The sequence below is a fragment of the Molothrus ater genome, chromosome 2, assembly GCF_012460135.2.
Source record: "Molothrus ater isolate BHLD 08-10-18 breed brown headed cowbird chromosome 2, BPBGC_Mater_1.1, whole genome shotgun sequence".
NCBI lineage: Eukaryota > Metazoa > Chordata > Aves > Passeriformes > Icteridae > Molothrus > Molothrus ater.
Window position 1 is genome coordinate 114,903,186 of NC_050479.2, and position 20,064 is coordinate 114,923,249.

General features: G+C 45.8%; 1 protein-coding gene across 4 annotated transcripts in view; it reads right to left on the reverse strand.

The window, feature by feature from the left end:
* The window catches only part of GDPD5 (glycerophosphodiester phosphodiesterase domain containing 5), a 101,973-nt gene that overhangs the window by 16,845 nt on the left and 65,064 nt on the right, over positions 1-20,064 (reverse strand). For all 4 annotated transcript variants that reach the window (XM_036404243.2, XM_036404247.2, XM_054518629.1 and 1 more), the window contains 6 exons: positions 12,259-12,362; positions 8,775-8,868; positions 8,318-8,377; positions 6,243-6,341; positions 4,999-5,092; positions 2,807-2,952 (listed from right to left, as the gene is read on the reverse strand). In XM_036404243.2, the coding sequence (XP_036260136.1) occupies positions 2,807-2,952; positions 4,999-5,092; positions 6,243-6,341; positions 8,318-8,377; positions 8,775-8,868; positions 12,259-12,362 (597 nt within the window). The remainder of the gene's footprint in view (positions 1-2,806; positions 2,953-4,998; positions 5,093-6,242; positions 6,342-8,317; positions 8,378-8,774; positions 8,869-12,258; positions 12,363-20,064) is intronic.

Sequence of the window (20,064 nt, forward strand, 5' to 3'; positions counted from 1 at the left end):
CCTTGCAGTACTTAAAGGGGGGTTGGAAAAAAGGAGAGCACATTTCACACAGACAGGACACAGGGAATGGCTCCCACTGCCAGACGGTAGGGATGGATGGGATTTTGGGAAGGGATTGTTCCCTGGGAGGGTGGGCAGGCCCTGGCACAGGGTGCCCAGAGCAGCTGTGGCTGCCCCTGGATCCCTGGAAGTGCCCAAGGCCAGGCTGGATTTCCTCCCTGTTGAATGGAGCAACCCTGGGGTAAGGAAGGTGTCCCTGCCCATTCCAGAGCAGAGGAATGAGATGAGCTTTCAGGTCTCTTCCAACCCAAGCCATCCTGTGATTCTGTGATCAGAACCCTTCAGGCAAAGACAGATTTCCCTGTGAGCAGGTGCTGAGTCCCCAGGCTGTCACTCTGACAGGAATAATTGCCCCTCCCAGGGAGTCCATCCCAACCTACCCTCTGCTGAACCTCTGCACAAGGCACCGACACCCGTGACATAACTCAGCAAACATCAACCAGAAAGCCAGGAAAGCAAATTTAACCTTTCCCAACAAGGTCAGAGGCCTATCCCCAGAGATGGCACCACTCTGGAGGCAGGATTGCTCTGTACCAGGGGTTTATAAACCCTGAAATGTGAGGGGTTTTGTGAGAAAGGAAAATCTGAGATACAGCAATTTCCATCCTTCCAGCCTGTCTATTCCTCCAAGAAGGAGGGAGCTGAAGCCCCACATTAAGCACGTTTGAGGCAAAGATGCATCCACGTGGGGCAGCTGTTACAGGAATTAATTGCTGAGATTTCATTGTATTTTCTTAAAAAGGCTTTACAGCTAAACTCCCATAACTAAAAAAAATGTACAACCTTTCTGCTTGTATTTCTCTCTGTATCTCTCCAGGTTTTTTTAAGGCATACCTGCTTTAAAAATATATGCAGCTATGCTATGTGTAAAACCTAAATCCAGGTTTATAACAAGGGATACAACCAATTCCTTAAGGGAAAGAAACGCTGGGGCACAAAGCAATGATTTCCAAACCTCCTCTCTTTTATAAACCATGCCCAGGTACTGAGAGCCAGACAGACCCAGCTCAGGATTTCTAGCAGCTCTTCCTCCTCTCTGTGCTTGGTTTGAGAGACTCATCCCCTGCAAAAATCAGGCTACTATTCATTTCTTCCTGCTGCAGAGACACAGCAAGTCATTTCTAGAAAATTACAGCAAATGAACTCATTTTGGTTATTTTTGTGCTTAGAAATCCATTGCAAATGCATTCAAACAGAGACAGGAGCTTTGGAGACCTTCCTTAAAGAAGATTATGAAACTGTGTTAGAGCAGCACAGCCTGGCTGCAGCTGGACATCACCACATTTGTGTTTTTCCCTTAATTAAAAGGGTTTAAAAAAGAAACTCGTGGCATAATTTGGGAGGTTAATGAAGAAGCCTGGACAGAAGAACCAAATTTTATTCCAAACTAATTGCAGCCACTGCAAACCTCTGGCTGGTCTAGGGGAAAGTGTCCCTGCCCATGGCAAGGGGTTGGAACAAGGTGGTTTTGAAGGTCCCTTTCAGCCCAAACTACCCTGGGATTCTGTGATTATGCACTAAAGGATCTGATCTTTTGTTTCATCAACAAGATTTAAGGGTGTTTTCTTGTCCTTTTGGAAATATAGCCATAATTTTAATTTATTTTTCATTAATTTTTTTTCCTCTTTATCTCTCCTTTCCAGCATTAATCTCCTTGTGAGCCATGAACTGGACCAAAAAAACTCCACAAGGATTAAAGTGATATCTAAGAAATTAAATCTTAGAAAGGAAATCTTATCTAAGCATTTTATTTTGTGTAAAACAATGCCCTTTGGAAGTTCCCTGTGTGGGGTTTAGTGTGGGATCTGCCAGGCCATTGGTGCCCCCATCATGCCGGGTGAGTAACACACCAAGGCAGTCAGAGTTCTGTTTAAAACAGAAAATAAAATAATGTCTTTAATCCCCATATTTTAGAGAGCAACCATAACTAACCCTGCCCATAGCAGGGGCTCAGAACTCAATGATCTTCAAGGTTCCTTCCCACCCAAACCATTCTGGGGTTCTGTGACCCACATTTTCAGTAAATTCCTCAGCTAGACTGAAAGGAAGTGAAAAACCACAAAACAAACCAGAAAAAAAAAACAAAACCAAACCAACAAAACAAAACAACAAAAACCAACCCTACAATGGACAAGAGGATAAACTCATAAGCAAGAGCCATTAGGGATTTAATAACTAGAGGCAGGAGATGAGACCTCATTATTGTACTGCCCACACAAGAAAGCTGAAGCTTGATTTAATGAAAGAGGACCTGACCTGACACAGATTTATTTCCCAGACAAGCCCTTCTCCTGCTCTGGCAGAAGATGTTCATTGTGAGGGTTTGCTGCTATCAATCAGGCCAGCAGTCAGGTTAACTGCTCTTATTTTTAATATGTGTAAAGAAGCTGTGCAGCAAAGCCACTGCTTCTTGATTTCACCTGCACAAGCAGCACAAACCAAAGCTCTTTAGAAGCCTGAAGAAAAAAAAGCCACCCCAAACAGATGGTGGCAATGTTTGGGAAGAGAATGAAGATGGAAAAGAAGATGAAGGGAAGGATTCCACCATTCTATGAAAACCAGCAGCCAAAAGAATGCAGTGGCACAAATCAGCCTTCTGTTTGCACCTCAAACATCTGGGGGGTGACTTGACTCTGGGTTCAAGCCCTGCTTTATTTCCACAGCCATCCCAGGCAGCAGGAGTGCCTCCAAACTGTGTTTGTTGTACCCATCCCTGGAGAGTGGCAGCTCCAGGGTCACTACTCACCATGGGAGCCCCACGGTGCCCCAGGATGGCTGGCTTGGGTGCCAGGGCCTTCTTCTCCATGATGCAGGGCGAGGAGATGGCCAGGGGCACGAGGTAAAGTGCAACTACAACTGCCAGGTATGCAGTGAACATCAGCATCTGGGAGGCTGGGGTGGAGAGAGACACAAAGAGATGGTGAAAATGCTGGTCCTGACCTCCTCACATCACAGCAGCAAAGGCAAGATTCCTCTGTCTTCCTCTACTGATCTACTGTCAGTGTTTAGGAAAAAAAACATTAAAAAAAAAATAAATTCAAGTCCTGAAAGAGGTTTTCACTTCATTTTGTATTGGGGAAACAATAAGTCAAGTGAATTGCTTCAACCTTCAGAAATGTAGCTCAAAATGTTGTTGGCATTTCCACCCTTTGGGTGGGACAGCACCAAATTTTACCCTGCCTGACAAGGGAAATAATTCACCAGTCACACACAGCTAAAAATAAGCCATGGCACCACCTCAGTGCATTTAAAGTTTATATTGGTGGTTCACCAGCACCACCCACTTCAGCCAGGGCAAAGCCATTTCAGCTGCTTCTGCCTTGAGATTTGCACCAGAAAATTGCAATAATGCTTTACTGAGCAAGCTGGAGATGTTTAAACAAATCCCAGGGCTGTGACAGAGCTGCAGTGCTTGGGGCCAGATGAGCAGTTCTGCCTCCCATGCCACCCAAATTCCATTTATCAGTGACTTCCCACCAAGCCCAGACTCCCTGGGAATCTCTGGAAGGTGCTGACAACAGAATCCCCCCTGTGTCCCACAGATGTGTGTTCCTTCTAAAAAACAACAAGCACCTTTGAACACCTGAGATATCTGAAGCCACAGATGTTACAGCAAAATACTTGATTTTTAAAAATTTTTTAAAATTATTATTTATTTTGCAAACTCATGAAGGCTTTGGAACTCAAGGGATAACCTCCAAAAAGAAAAAGGAAAAAAAGAAAAAGAAAAGAAAAAAAAAAAAAGGAAAAAACCCCAAACCACTTAAAACAAATATTTGCAAGGGATGCAAGATAGAGAAGGTGGTGGTTTTTTTATTTTTAGGCCTAGCTCCGCTCCTGGCCACAGCTGATCTGGTTTCACTCATAAATAGGCTCCTTTTTGCTTCCAGCATCTAATAGGCTCATTCACACATGTTCCCACCAGGCAGAAAGTAACTCCAGGAACTCTGCCAGGGATTTTTTCCTCCATCACTCAGGGAGCCCTCCAGGAACTCAGTGACACCTTGCTCAGGGACCTCATGCTGTGTCCTGCACCTTGAAGGTGTCACCAGCACCCAAATCTGCAGGCAGACACAGAATGGGATCCTGACCAGGCTCTGAACATTCATTTTAACCAGAGCAAAAAAAAACCCATAAAAATTTGCTCAGGAAAAAAAAAAAAGCTGAAATGCCACAAAGAAATGGCAAGAATAGGCTTGCACCAAGACCTGCAGCTGTTTCCAAAATATTGAAATCCTGTTTTCCATTAAAAGCGACTGGAGGTTCTCACAGATATTTGGTTTTTCCCTTTAATTTCCAAACCACCATGTCTGCACCAAAAAGCCTGTAAATTCTTCCAGGTACGATAAATTCCATGAATCAAATGAGTCTGAAATAATCTTAAGATCAAGAGATAGCACTGTTTTTTCTTAAAAATATACAAAACAATCCAGGAACAGAAAGAGAGAAGGAAAACAGCTTCCTGGCTTATTGAAATAATTAAAAAAAAAAAAAAAAGGAAAAGGAAAAATGAGAAACAAGGGGGAAAAAGAGAAACAAGGGAGGGAAAAAGAGAAACAAGAGGGGGAACAGAAACAAGGAGGGGGAAAAAGAGAAACAAGGGGGAGAGAAACAAGGAGAAACAAGAGGGGGGAACAGAAACAAGGAGGGGAAAAGAGAAACAAGGGGGGGAAAGAAGAAATAAGGGGGGAAAAAGAGAAACAAGGAGGGGAAAAAGAGAAACAAGGGGGGGAAAAGAGAAACAAGGGGGGGAAAAGAGAAACAAGGGGGGGAAAAGAGAAACAAGGGAAAAAATAAAAAGAAAAAAGGTGGGGGGGAAAGAGAAATAAGGAAGGAAAAAAGAGATACAAGGGGGGAAAAAGAGAGCAGCAAGAGGGGAAAAAAGAGAGCCAAGAGGAGCAGCCACTGCCCACCCTGCAGGGACAAGGAGGTACTCACTGGCTTTCTCTGTCCGTGCAAACTGCCCTGCCACCAACCACGACAGAGCTGTGACAGCTGCCAGGGCTCCTATATGCAAGAAAGGGGCTGTGGCCTGCAGGGCACAAGAACAGGAGAGGAAAATGTGATTAAAAACACCCCAGCACCTTGAAAATGTGTTGTTTTTGCAGGTTCTGTTTTTGCTATTGCTTTCTTCCAAATGCTGACGTTGTCTCTGGCTTTTAGGCTGCTCTGAAGGGAAGGGAGGAAAGCTCTAATCCCCTTTTAGGGGAATTTCTCCCTCAATAACACAGATATTTGGGAAAAGGGCTGCTGGAGGGAGTCCAGAGGAGGCCACAGAGCTCCTGCAAGGGCTGGAGTCCCTCTGCTCTGGAACCAGGCTGGGGAGTTCACCTGGAAAAGGCTCCAGGGACAACTTATTGTGGCCTTTTAGGACTTAAAGGGTAAGAAAATGTGGACAGATTTTATTAGGGTCATTTTATTATGGTTTTAAACTGGAGTAGTCTAGGTTGAGACTAAAAAATTTCAGGATGAGGGTAGGGAGGCCCTGGCCCAGGGTGCCCAGAGCAGCTGTGGCTGCCCCTGAATCCCTGGCAGTGCCCAAGGCCAGGCTGGACAGGGCTGGAGCACCCTGGGCTAGTGGAAGCTGTCCCTGCCCATGGCAGGGGGTGGTACTGGATGGGCTTTAAGGTCCCTTCCCACCCAAACTCTTCTGGAATTCTCTGAACACACAGGACTGTATCAGCAGGGTGCAGCACCATGACACAAAGCTGGAGATGGATCATCTGAGTCGTGCTTCTGCTCTCCAGTTCCCTGCCTAAATCTTAAAAATACCCCAATAAAATGAAACACTTCTGAGAAATGTTAGTCACTTGTGTGAATGCCATTTCCACCCCCTGCATTTGCATAGATTTGCATACTCCCAAATACACGTCAGTGGTCACCTCTTAAGCAAAATGGGGAAAATATTTTCGGATTTCTTTTTTTGAGGAAGAGGTGAAAAAGCAACAGAGAGCAGATCCGTAATAAATTTAATTTGTAGGTATTTTCCTTTCATACTTTTCTTGCCCTGCAAGACACCACAAGTCTTCCTTAAAACAATTTTCTCATTGCCAAGATTTCAATCTGGGCTGTGACAACCATCAAGACAGAGTTTCACCCTACAGAAATACATAAATCCCATGGAATTCAGCTGCACTGGCCCCTTTCCTCCCCCCAGGGAAGCATCCATGCAAACAACTTACCTGCAGTGAAATAAAAACCATCTCCCACTCATCATCCCAAAGCTGTGCTATCGATGACATGGTCACCACAGTAGTTATCAAGGTTGTCACCAGGCCAATCTGCAACAAACCAGGAGGTATTTACAGGCTGGGGACTGTGGCTGTTATAAAAATTAGGTTGGGATATTTATTATAGGTTGGGAAATGGAGAGAGAAAAGCTTTGCATGTAATAAAAGGTCTGAAAAAAGACTCACGGGGAAGGAGGTTGGGCTCATGTGTTGTCATGTTAGAACAGCAGCTGGGGCTGGGGAAGGGACAGTGGTGGCATTGAGGTGACAGACCTCAGCCCCCCAGGACCTCCCCCTCTCATGGGAGCCTTCAGAGGTCTGAGCAAAGCAGTCAAAAACAAAACACGACCTTCATGGTGAAGGTAAAGAGTTCAAACCATGGAAAAGTGACACAGAAATAACTCCAGCTGCAAAGACTGGAAATCTGGGCTGCCTGTCTAAAAATAATTCCCCACTCTCTGCCTGTGTCTGGTATTCAGCCTCTGCTGTTCTGCCAGAGCCAAAGGATGCTGCTGCAGATCCAAAATCTGCAGGGGAGACTTGGCAGAAAACTGATCCTCAGAAATGAATGGATCATGTCAGGTGCACAGGGCTCCTCCAGGACCATTTCAGGTTTAATACCTAGAGCAACAAATAAAATCCCACATTGCCAACATTTACAGAATCCCTTTGGTACATGTAACCAGGATTTCTCTTTCTAGAGCCCTAATTCCCCTTGGTGTGGCCATCCTGTGTGGCACAGAGGTGTCAGGACACAAATCTCCACTCCTCCCTCCAATTTATTGCTTCTTCTCCTGCCCTCACACTCATCTCCCACTTGGCTTACATGCCTCTGCACAGAATTACAGGAGAAAATTGGAAGGATTTGGGTGCTTTGCCCATACCAGCCTTTCCCACACACTCTAATCTATATCTGAAGTTAATTCAGATCTAGATTATAGTTCCAAGAAAAATATTAACTTATTCCAGCCTTGTATCTCAACCTCCTTAGGAAGCTGAGGGAGGTGTGGGGAGGGGAGGAGATAGAGCCACACATCTGAGCTGTGATGAGAAGGTGGCTTCTTGGAAGAAGGGGAGGAAGGGTGGGAATCCAGAGGGTAAAAGTGATCACCAACACATCCCTGTTCTGGACTTACTCATCTAAGCCCACCAACATATCTGAAAAATACCATTTTCCCTGATGAAGAAATATATATCAGACTCAAGAACTGATCATTTATTTTGCAGCAGCAGTCAGACAGTCCCTGCCCCCTCTCTGATTGCATCCTCTTCCTCTGAGGAAGCATAGTTTCTATCATCTCTAAGGGAAAGAAAAAAAGGAAAAGAAAGGAAAAAAGGAAAAGGAAAGGAAAAAGGAAAAGAAAAAGGCAGGGTGGGGAAGTGTCTGCTGTCCCTGTCCTGGGAGGTTCAGGCTCTGATCCTACATCACATGCAGAATTTCAGGAGGAGCTGGGCATTGGCAGATTTAGCAGACTGCCAGCTACAATGGGATCCTGCCAACCCATTTTCTCTTCCTGTACACCTTTCCCCTCCCTTTCTGTGCTCCCAATATCTTTCCTTGTGTTTCACAGCAGTGTTTCTTAAACTGCTTCACACACAAATCCCCTTGGGCCCAGCAAACCTCACCCTGCACACTCTCAGCTTCAACACCTACATCTCCTTCTCCCAAGGCTTTCCCAGCTGGTCCTTCCAAGCACACTCTGAACAGCTTCACCTCTGCTCAGCCCCTCTCCAGGGCTGGGGTCAGCACAGAATGGAGCCCCAGAGAAGCTCCTGGAGCACCTGAACTGGGACTGAATCAGGATGCTCTAAGCACTGGTGTCTCTCCATCTCCACAGCAAGGGCCAAAAGCATTTCACCAAATTCTTTGCCCCCAGGCTCTGATGGCCTCTACTGAGCAGTTTGCACCCATGCACCACAGACATTTCATGCTTTTCCCAAGGACACAGTGACAGAAGTGCTACCCCCTGCCTGCTCCTCAGGCTCCAGCATTCCCGAGATCTGCTCCCCTTGGAGCTGAGATTTACCTTGTGCAGCCAGTGCAGGTTCATCTGCTGTCCCACAGCTATGTGACACAGTGCCAGGATCTGGGAGGGACAAACAGAGTCAGACAGAGGCACATCACCACCCTGAAGGGTTTGAGCATGCAGGGACGGTGCCACCTGGATGGACACCTCCCTGGAGTTCCCAGCACCCTGGGACACAGGGAAACTACTGCCACTTTTGCCCAGAAGTGGAAACTGGGCTATACCATGGGAAACAAAACTGTATTCCTCCTCTGAGGACATGTCTTTTCATCATCTGAGCTCAAAGACCATCAATTTCTCACTTTTGATTTTATGCAACTTCAGGCTAAGAGAAAGAGAAGGTGAGAGAAATCACTTCTCAGAGAAAACTCCTCAACTTGTAGATGGCCTGAGGAGCTCGTGGCCTTTTTAAAGCCAACACACAAAGCTCTAGGAAATGGGATTTCATTCTACTCACCAGTAACATTGTGATGTAGGTAAAGCCAGCAGCAGTTGTTACAAGGATTGGAATGGACCAGTCACTCCAATATCCCATTCGGTTATATAAAAACCTGGGGGAGAAGTGGGAAGGGCAGACTAAGAAGGGATTCAACACCAGAACAGCTCCACTGGGGTTAGACAAGACTTTAGAAAACTTTAGATCTTTCTCTAGAAAAGAGATAGGCAGCAAAAAGCACAAGTGACAACCCAGCGCTTTAATCCCTTATGGAAATTATCTGGATAGAGAGAGGCAGAGAAACCCCAGAACCCTTCTTGCAGCTTCTGACAGTTCAAACCTCACCTGGATTCAAATTTCTCCTCTGGATTTTTAGGAAAAAAAACCAAAACAACATCCCTAAATTGGCTTGGATCAGGGTTGACATTATCTCCATGCAAGCCCTTTGGCACAGCAAGGACATGATGGTTCTGGGGTGGAATTAGCTCATTCAATAAACTGGCTGGGGTTTTTTGGGGGTTTTTTTTGGCCTTTTTGCCTCTTGGTTTTTTTTTTTTTTTTTTTGGTCACAGACAGAAATGCTGCATTATATAAATGCAGGTCAAAGATTCAATCTCTTCCCCAGCACTCAAATCCAGCATCATTCATCAGCCAGAACCTCTGGTCTGTTTGGACAAACTCTGGGGTGATTTTTGGGGCTGTCCTGTGCAGAGCTAGGAGCTGGACTCCATGATATAATTCAGGATATTCTCTGATTCTCATTCTGTCCAGGAGCAAAGCTCCCTGTGGGACCTGGAAAGCAAATCCTTGGGCTCAACAGGCATGGCCCAGGTCCAGGTTCTGCTCAGGGAGTCAAAGAGCACAAACCCAGAGATCTGCAGGGATCCAGACGTGCTGTTAGGAAAAGAGAGGGAAGAAAGGAAGGAGGGCTCCTCTGAAGTCTTTGCTGATGCCACCACCCAGAGCTTCCTTAGCTCTCAGGCCATTTAAGCTTTTGTTCTGATGTCCCTTCAGTGTCCCTCTGAGAGCACCAGGCCTTCTCTTGATGTGCAATGACTGTTTTAAACTGCTGGGTCCATGGTAGCTAAGGAGCAGAGGAGCTTTCTCCAGAACCAAGGAAGAAAACATTTGCTACACAGACTTTAATTTTATGGTCCTGCTCCATGGGGAACAAAGGCAGGGTCACAAATTAGAGCATCCCCCACAACCTGCCTGAGCTAGAGTGAAGCCTTCTGGTGCAGTGCAAACCTCAGACAGTGCAGAGCTGAACTGTAATGCAATCAAGTGTAGACACCAAAAAGGAAAATGCCAAAAGCAATAAATTAAAAAAAAAAAATACTGAAGAGGCACAGAGCACCATCACTTACAAGGACCTCAATGTTAAAAGCCTGAAGCAATACATGCTGGCCCACAGTTTTGCCTTGTCCTCCTAAAACCCATTTCAATCCCAGAACAGCCCTTTGGTCCTTACAAGTTGAAATGACCTAACTGCTGCCCAAGCTGCCCGACACACAGGTAAAAAGATGAAAAACCTCCTCAAGGGTGGCAGAGGCAAAAGACCCTCAGAGATTTGGGTTGAAAAATCTCCTCCTAGAGGGTGGTGCAGAGCTGGAACAAGTCCCAGAGAGGAGGGAAGTCTTCCTCCACTCCCTCTCCACCTGGTGAGACAGGCTGAAGGTGACAGGAGCTAGGAGAGCTGCAGGGATGAACTCTGGAGGGCAGGAAGAGCTCAGCAGCTCCTCACCAATATCACAGCAACTCCTCCTCCCAGCTCCTCTGGAAAACCCTGGCTTGGTGTACTAGCTTGGTGTGCCATGCCCCAAAGAGCCCTTCCTATCCTCTGGGGGAGCTCCCAGCTTTCCAAGAAATCAGTGGAGCAGAGAGGAAGGCAGCAGGAGCAAGCAGCAAAGAAATCTTGTCCAAAAACACCACCCAGAAGTGACAACGACAGAGGAACATCAAAGGTGCTGTTTCTAAACGCCAGGACCTCACTTGTGCCTCATCAGCAACAGGTTCACAGCTCTGCTGGGAAGAAAATGATGCTTTCAAGTCCTTCTCACCCTGTCTGGCCCCAAACTGCTCTGTTTTCATGGAGCCCATGCAGCTGTGCTGGAAGGGAAGGGCCAGGCTCAGCCTGCACGGACCCAGTGGAAATTATTTCTCCCCGTGCCTGGAACTGGCATGGCTGTAATTAAAGCCTCACCCTGTGTTCTCCTCCTCCTACCCAGCCTTTCCACAGCTGTTTTCCAAACCCTGCTCGACCTCTGGTGGCGTGTGGAGCAGGGATCCAGCTGGGGTTACAGCACACACAGAGCACTGAGCCATTCTCAGCACTGAGTGGCAGTGTCTGAAATGCTGTTTGCCATCCACAGAGCCTCTTCCAGACCTGTGCTGCACAAAAGAGAATCCTTTCCCTCTTGGGACGTGCTTCCAGCACCCTGGCTTGCATGGCAGGGACAGGGCTTTGGGCTGCAGGTGACATCTGGATGTGTTAAATCCCAAATGCCTCTTGCATCCAGAGCAGACCTGCACATCTCCCCCCTGTTCCTGCAAGAATATTTGGGGACCCAAAACTTGGCAGCACTGCAGCTGCAGTGTCCATTCCCAGCATTCCCAGGGCTTTCCTTCATTTCTAAAGGAATGCTTTTAGCCCTCTCACAACTTTGAGCTCAGACAGAGCTGGTTTTGCACTGGAGCAATCACATCCTTTACTGAGGGTACAAACTGAAGAAGAGGAGGGCTCCAAAATACCACTTTAAAAAAGGCATTTTTATCATGCTGCTGTTACAAATAATACAGAACCATAGTAATGGTTTCACTTCACAGTGTGGGTGTGAGCAAAGAGAAAAAACCCATTTTCTCCTGGGAGGAGCCAGCTCACATCACCATGTTGGTAAACACTCTGCCTCACACAGCTCCAGCATCCAAAGCAGATGATTTATTTAAGGGATCAGCTCCCCACTGTGCTTTAAAATACACTTTACATTTTATGTTTGACAAGAAGGTGATGTCAAAGCAGTTTGGTTAGAATACAGCCCAAGGTGCTGTCAAAATGTTTTAAGATGCTGCCGATAATAAAAGGGAGAATAATTTCCAGCACTGGAAGGCAACTGGCAACACCCTAAATTCCAGCACATCCCACTGCAAAGCTCCTTTTCAGCTCCTTCCAACTTTGTATAATATTTTCCACACCCATGTGCTTCAGGCTGAATTTTTGCCATGGGTATTTTGTGGAATAGCTGCAGCCAAATTGCTCAGTCACTTTCAAATCCAGCCAACCATCAAGATAAACAAACAAAAACCCAGCCACCAAGTGGAGATGTGAGGCCACGTTACAGCTACACATAGATCAGGCAGAAGGAGCTCTCCTTGAGCCCCACTCCCCACCCCATTTTCCCTTTCTCATCATTACAGTCCCATCCAAAGGATCCAGATATATCCAAAGCTGCATCAAGCAGGTGCATGATGGCCAAAACCCCAATTTCCTGAGGGAAGCTCTACTCACCAGTTGATTTCATTGTAGTCATTGTGAACTTCCCACCAAAAGTAAAACCACACCAGGGTGAGGAAGAAGGATGAGGTGAGGATGAGGAACCAGAGGCGCTCCCACTGTGGAGGAAAAGAGAAATCAGTATCAGTAGAATCCCATTTGGTCCCAGCTATGGGCATTCATTGGAGTAAAGAGGCATTTCCAAAGGCAGATTTGGAAATGTTCCAGATTTCCCCAGGTCTGGGCAGAGGGCTCATTTATGTAGATTCATCTTATGGAAGGCTGGAAGAGCATTTCTCCAGCTGCCAGGGGAGAGGGGACATTTCTGGATATGGAGCTGGGGTTTTGTTTGGTGAGGGGTTTTTGTTGGTGGTTGTTTAGGTGGGGGTTTTTTTTGTTTTTTTGAGGCAATTGTTTAATTAACTTTTCCATTCTCATGCATCTTCCCCTCCTCTGGGTTTAGCCTAAATGAGTAGTTATCACATGGTGAAGATTACACAGCAGATTAGGGATGTTCCTACTCCTTATTCCTTCCCCTGAGGTGCTCAGATCCTGCAGAGCCAAACCACCCATCCCCAAAATTTATTCCTTCCCACCACCACATATTGCAAGTGTTTTGCAAACAGACCACACCGGCACCAACATTCAGCATGCAGGAGCATTTCAAATTCTACTCAACACACACACACAAAAGAAATCCTCCAAATAAATCTGTTCAGTGCCCCTGCTCCAATGCCATGGGTAAAATCCCAAACCACAAGGACATCAATCAGTGTCTTCAAACTGCCTCTCACCAGCACCATTTCCATGGGCTCCTGGTTGGTTTTTACTCCTTGGCCTTAAACAGTCCACAGGTGTTTTCATTTCAACACGGAAAACACTTAAATAAATTCTGCACGGAAAATATTCCAACAAATCCTCTCTTCCCACAATGAGCAAGGAAGGATGAAGACTGGAAGAGACTATGAGCAACTCTGCCACTGTAATTCCCTTCCAGACCCTGAGCACACATTGATTTTTTTGGAAAATGCTCTTTTCTCTGGTGAACTCTCCTGGCTTTTTTAATTATGCAAAACAATGTAACCAATATAGTGACAATAGAAACATTAAAAAATACTAGGTTTTGCCTCTCTTTCCATGGGAAGGGCTGGAGTTATCTACTTAACTGTGAATTATTTTTATAATTATTTTTAACTGTGACTATTTTTTAACGTGCATCACCCTGGATACTAATCCTGTGATACAGCTCCTCCTTGTATCCTCCATCATAGAAAAAAAAAGCCAAAATAAAGCAATAAAAAGGGTTGGAATTATTTCATTTTTGCTGTGCCAAAAATGATGTTTTCTGCTAGAAATTCCAAATTCTTGGCTGTATAACCCAAATCAAGACATCCAATTTTGCCCAGAAAAGCCAGGGCTGCCTCTGGATCCCTGGGAGTGTTCCAAAGGATGGACAGAGCTTGGAGCAGCCTGGGATAAGGAAGGTGTCCATGGCAGGGGTGGCACTGGATGGGCTTTAAGGTTCCTTCCAACCCAAACCATTCTCCTCCTTCTGGATGCCTTCCACTCTGCACATCCCCAAGATCTCAAACCTCAATTTCCCACTGTTTTTTGGGATTTTCTCTCCCCCTCTCCATTTGGGTCTAACACCTCCTTGCACATATAAGTTAAATATGGGTTATATTCCCACATATATTTGGGGTTTTCCAAGGCAAGGGAGGTTTTAGGTACCTTTTATGCCAAAGACCAACATTTCTACAAAAATCCCACCCTCCAGCCCTTTAAAGGTCACTCTGGGCTGAGCTTTGCTGATATTCATGCACTGGATGACACTGATTTGATAAACAAGCCAAGGAAAACATTTTAAAACCTTTGAGCTCTTCCCCCTGTATATATAAAGATAATTCCCCCCCTTATTTACATGCAGGCAGCAGAGCTTGTGGCAAGCTCTCCAAAAGCTATTTTGGGTCTGTCCTTGAGGGTGCCCTTGCCATGCCTTGCTGGTTTTGTGAAAACCCAGGCAAATTCTTCTGTCTCAAGGCATCCTTCAGTGAGTTCAGGCACATTTCTCAGTGGGTTTTCAGAAAAAACACAGAATATTTGATCTTTAAGGTCCCTTCCAACCATCCTCTGATTCAGTGATCAACAGACACAATCAGAAGGGCTCCAAAAGGAAATTAATGACAACAGAGACATTCTACCAAGTTGTAGATTGACAGATTTTAAAATTTTCATTAAAATCATAGAATCCTTAATAACAAATAAATATATAAATCAGTGTTTCACACACATTCTCCACCACTTTTGCACATCCCCAATCCCTACACTGTTCCAGCTCACGTTAGGGGTTTTGGGGAAAAAAAAACCAATCCACATATTAAAGGAATTTGCTGCAGAAGAGCCAGTGTTTGATTCATTTGTGACACTGGCTCATGGATTTTACCCACTCCTGTGCTTGAAGATTTAATCTTGTTTAAAACAGCACTGAAATTCATATCACAGGGGACAGATTTTCCAATTTAGGGATTAGTTTTGGTTAACTGAAGGCTCTGCCAGTCTCTTTTGCTGCAACTCCCCAAGCCACACAAAGCATTATTTACTGCAGTGCACAGGAAAGCAGAGAGGCTCAGGAAGTTTATTTTATTTATTGCAGGATCTGTGGGAGATGTTATGAGGTTTAACTATACACACACTCCCACCAACCCCTCCTACAAGGACTTTCTCAGTTCTATATTAGAAACAGGAATTTCTCACCTATTTCATTCCAGATGATCACACATATGCCAGGAGACACCTCCCAGCATGGTACCATTTGTGAACTAAAAAAATCCTTTGACCAGGAAATCCAGGCTATCTAAATTGCCTGCTTTCCTCCTAAAAAGCAGAGCAGCACTGTATCAGGATTCAGAGGGTGATTTGAACTTAGAACAGATAATCAACACTTAAGATCTTAAAAATCAAGACTGCCCAGAGTGAGACTGCATTGATCTGAAGTGGTTATCACTGCATTTACAGGTGCCTCTCTTCCTGAGGTTAATTCTATTAATCAGAGAATTAGAAAGGCTGGAAAAGAACTCCAAGATCATAAAGATCAACCATATAATTAATATTCTTCATATTATATATTTAGAGTAGTATAATTAATATTTATATAGTGATAGGATATATAAATTCAATATATTTATAATTAACATTGATTTAAATTACATAATTAAGATGGCTCTATCAGAAGTCTGTCCCAAACCCTGCCTGAGTCTTGCAGGCAAAACAGAGGGTTCAACATGTGAGACCATATTCAATTCCTTATTTTTCCCACATACAGTCCCCAGGGCTGCTGAAATGCTGCACCACGAGCTCAGCTGTCCCCTCACACTCCCTCTGGACCCAGCTGGGAAGCAGGGCCAGGACAACACTCTTGGCTCCAGGTCTGCTCCATGGAAGCCAAGGAAATGCAAGGCCAGAGCCAGCTGACTCCCTGACAGAGCCAACAGAGCAGAAGGATTTTGCTCCAGAGAAGCTGCTGGAGTGACCGCAGTTGACAGCAGTCCTGAAATGCCATCCTGCACCTGGTGCTGCTTGCTGGAGTCCTTCTCAGCTCATCCCAAGCAGGATTAGCATCCCTGAGATCCACCTACGTCTCCCAGCCTTGGGATGAAACAGCAGAACCCCTTCCTAAGCAAACCCACGCCTCCAGCATCCTCCCTGGCACCCAGAGAGCTTCAGAGGAACTGGGAGGAGAGAAGCCTGCTTTGAACTGGGAATGGGCCTGAGGAAATGCCTCTGCTGGATGGATTATGGCTCCATTCCCACAGGGATGAGCTCACAGCACACATTCCATCTACGTGGGTGAAGCTGGGTCCCTTCCAGGGTGTGCGTCCACAGGAGCTTTCCTGTGAAGGAACCCAAATGCCACTGCTGGAGTGTGCTGCAGTTCACTCCAGCACAGCTCAGAAGGGAACAGATGGATTTTATATTCCCTCCTGGATTCACATCCTCGTGTGAGGATTGGCTCACAACAAACCCACTGTGCCCAAAGCTCTCCCAGAGCAGCTGAAACCACAGTACAGTCTACCTAAAAGTTCCACCTAAAGAGAAAGAGTCCACCTAAAGAGAAAGAAAGATTCCACCTAAAGACTGCATCCTAAACACAGGGAGGAGGTTGTGGGTGCTTGGAATTGAGGAGATCCACCACAGAGCAGATGGATCTTATTCACTTAAAGATATTTTCTTTAAAAGACTGAGACCTGGAGAACATCAACAGCTTGGAGCCAAGCTGGTCTGGTGGAAGGTGTCCCTGCCCATGGCAAGGGTTAGAAGAAGATGATCCCTAAAGTCTCTTCCAATCCAAACCATTCCGTGGTTCTGTGAACTCTACAAGGAGCCACCACTGAGACTGGGCAGAGGAAACAACCCAAAGTTGTGTAGAAGTTTAAATCAGATGAGTGCAGCTATTGGGGCACAATTTTATTAAAAAAAATAAAAGGAAAAAGGGAAAAAAAAGAGTGGAAAAAAGGGAAAAAACTGTGGGGAAAAAAAAGAAAAAGAAAAACAGAGGAAAAAGGAGTAGAGAGGGGGAGGAGGAAGCCGACCCTCTTGTTTCTGGAGCTGCCAGTCATCCACCAGGAAAAAGGCTCTTATTCAAGCCAAAGTGCCTCTGGGAATTCATGGCTTCCAGTCCCTGTGGAGAACCCTACCCATTCTCTGTCTCCTGAGCACAGTGAACCTCCTGTTCATTCATTAAAATAATGAAATAACTAAATAAAAATCTAACTAGAACAGGAAGAAGCTGTCTTACCCCTCCTCTCCCCCTTCTTTTTTTTAATCAGAAAAACTCCAGTTTTGAAAAACAGAAGCCTTTTAGAGAAAATCGAGTATTTTAAAGCAATTTCTTGCTGAAGGGCATCTTGGCTTGAGGATGGAATTTCTGCTGAGAGGAAACTGGAAGGAGCCTGAGCCCTCCCACAAATCTGGCAGCACATTGGGCAGGGCATGCACAAGCAGATGGAAAACAGCAGCACATGGATCTTACCACACCAACAAAACCCAGTGTGGGAATCTTCCTCCAGCTCCATACTTCAAATCTCCCTGCTGGAAATTTTATGTGCAGACATCATTCAGAGATATCCAATATAACCACACCTTGAAATTTGGAAATGCAACAAGGTCAAAAGGTGTTTTATCTCCCTGCAGTGCATACCATCCTTGTGTCCTAAATATCCACCAGCTCAGGCACCTGCCTTTAGCAATTCAATGGGTTTTTTGAGGGGTCAGTCCTGAACAATTGCTCTCTACCTCAGGAGCAAATCCAGGAGCTGGAGCTGGACTGGAGCACCACCACCATCACTCAAGTGTGTTTTCAGACCATTTTAATTCACTCCTGGATGCAACAAAGAGTTTATTAAGGAGTCTGCACTCCAGACATTTTTTCTGGCATTTTCAAGAATCAATTTGCTGCAGGCATTTATCAGTATTAGTTTGGAGAGGAAAGGAGGAGAGGTAACATTTATCCAGCAAATACAAAGGGAAAACTGACAGCACAATTCCTCATTTCGGATAACCCAATCAGATCTTGTCCAAACAAACAAAACATTATCTTCAAGCAAGTTATTAAATCATCTCTGAGAATGAAAGATGACTCCATCTCCTAAGAGACCCAGAAACTGAGCATCACCAAGAACAAGTGTCAGCTGGAGTGTTTTGTCAATGGGAACACTTTAGTTCCTAAGGAGAAATTACAAACTTTCCTTATTAACTCTCAGTATGCGAATGCAGAGACCTTAAAGCAGTGGCTTGTACTGAATTCCCACCCTCCTCTGGCTTCTGCTCCAGGGTCTCACCACCACCCTCATGGGGAGAAATTTCCCTTCTGTCCAGCTGGAATTTCCCCTGATGCAGGTTGTGCCTGCTGCCTCTTGCCAAGGGCCATCCTGGCTCAAGTTCTCCAGGCCAAGCTGGACAGGGCTTGGAGCAACCCGGTCTAGTGGAAGGTGTCCCTGGCATGGCAGGGTGTTGGAACAGGAGGATCTTCAAGGTCCCTTCCAACAGCAAAAAATTATGATTCTGTGACCTTCTCTATCCTCTCCTTAGTTGCTGGGAGCAGCAAAATCCTCTCTTCCTACCTTCATCTGCATAACCCCAGCTCTCCACCCCTCCTCCTCTGTTCCTGTTCCAAACAGTTTGGTGGCCCCAGTGGGTTCACTTCTGTCAGTTCTATGGCTATAGGGAGCCCTCAGTGCTCAGATGAGTTTCCTCAAGTGTCCCTGGAGAGGAAAACCCACATCCGGCATTGCCATTGTTACAGCCCAGGGTGCCATCAGCCCTCACTGCCAAAAGCACATCCAGCAGCTCCATCTGGCACTGCAGAGGGGCAGAACTAATGGAAAGCACCTTGCACCCCAAGGATTTGAAGCATTAGTGAGCAGATCAATAGACTTGAGTAGCAAATAATGGCCTCACAGACCTCACGCACATCCAAGGCGCCTGGGCTGAAATTCCCTCACCTATGGCTGCAGAGGGATCAGGCTTTCATCCCTGTCTTGGACTGAAGATTCAGGAACCCAAGGGAGCAGGAGGAGCCTGCAAGACCCCACAGTGCATCAGGCAGCTCCCACAGGACTTTGTAACCTGTCCAAAGGCTTTGTTTTCTCTCCATCCAACAATCGTGACCATCTGGTGCAAAGCTCTGCTTGAACTCCTCCTCCACCTCTTGCTTTTTACTCCTCATCCTCAACTCTCTGCTTTCCCCCTGTCTTGGCTTAGTACTTTGTATTTCATAAGGAATGGGACTTTCCCCAGTTGCTACAGCCCTCCCCAGGAAGGAGAGGGAGTGACTGGAAGGATAAATTTGGGAGCACAACCAATTTGAGCCAGTCTGGTCACTTCAGAAACACTGCAGAGGTTTTTTACTCCTTGGTAACCCCCTGTGGTCTTGCATAAGAGGCACCTGCCAATCATTAAAGAAATGGGCAGAAAAAGGAAGAAATTGGGTCTGGCAGACAATGGGTCTGAAGCAAGGAGCAAAGAAAAGAAGAGAGAGAAAGAGAGAGAAAGAGAAAGAGAGAGAAAGAGAAAGAGAGAGAAAGAGAAAGAGAAAGAGAGAGAAAGAGAAAGAGAGAGAAAGAGAAAGAGAAAGAAAGAGAAAGAGAGAGAAAGAGAAAGAAAGCCCTGCTGCTGTGGCTGCTGAGGCTTCAACACTTAACCAGATGTTTCCTAAAGAAAGTCACTGCACATCTCAGGCACATCTTGTTTGATTATTACAAAGACTCAAAGCCTGGGCTAATAGTTCTCTGCACACCTTGTTAGAAGAGGCCATGAATGAGATTCCTGAGCTGTGACATGCTCCATTTACAATTCCATTTAGCAGGTCACAGAAAGGAGCAGAGAACATATTCCTGAAATATGTGCTCCTGCTGGGGCTGCTGGAGCTGAACTGCAGCTCAACAGATGCAACTAAAAGAGAGCCAAATCTCTAAAAATATCATTGTTACACTTTGTGAAACACCTCCAGCTCCCAGCCTCCAAAAACACAACCACAAAGGGTAGGGCTGATTCCCTCCAGGCTTGCAAAGCTGGGAGCAATGGGACAGTTTTGCTTGCCTGAACAGCAAGGAGAGGGATGAAGGGATGCAAACTGAGGGATAACCCAGCCTGACTGCCCCTCCCTCCCCACAGACTCTGCCAGAGCACCAGTTTCTCTCTAGCTGTCCATCACCCAACAAAGGCAGCACTCTGCTGCATCCCAGCATCCATCACACAAAGCACTGGCAAGCCTGGATGGCACGGAGATGGGAATTCCTGTGCTGTTCAGACAGCAGCACAGCT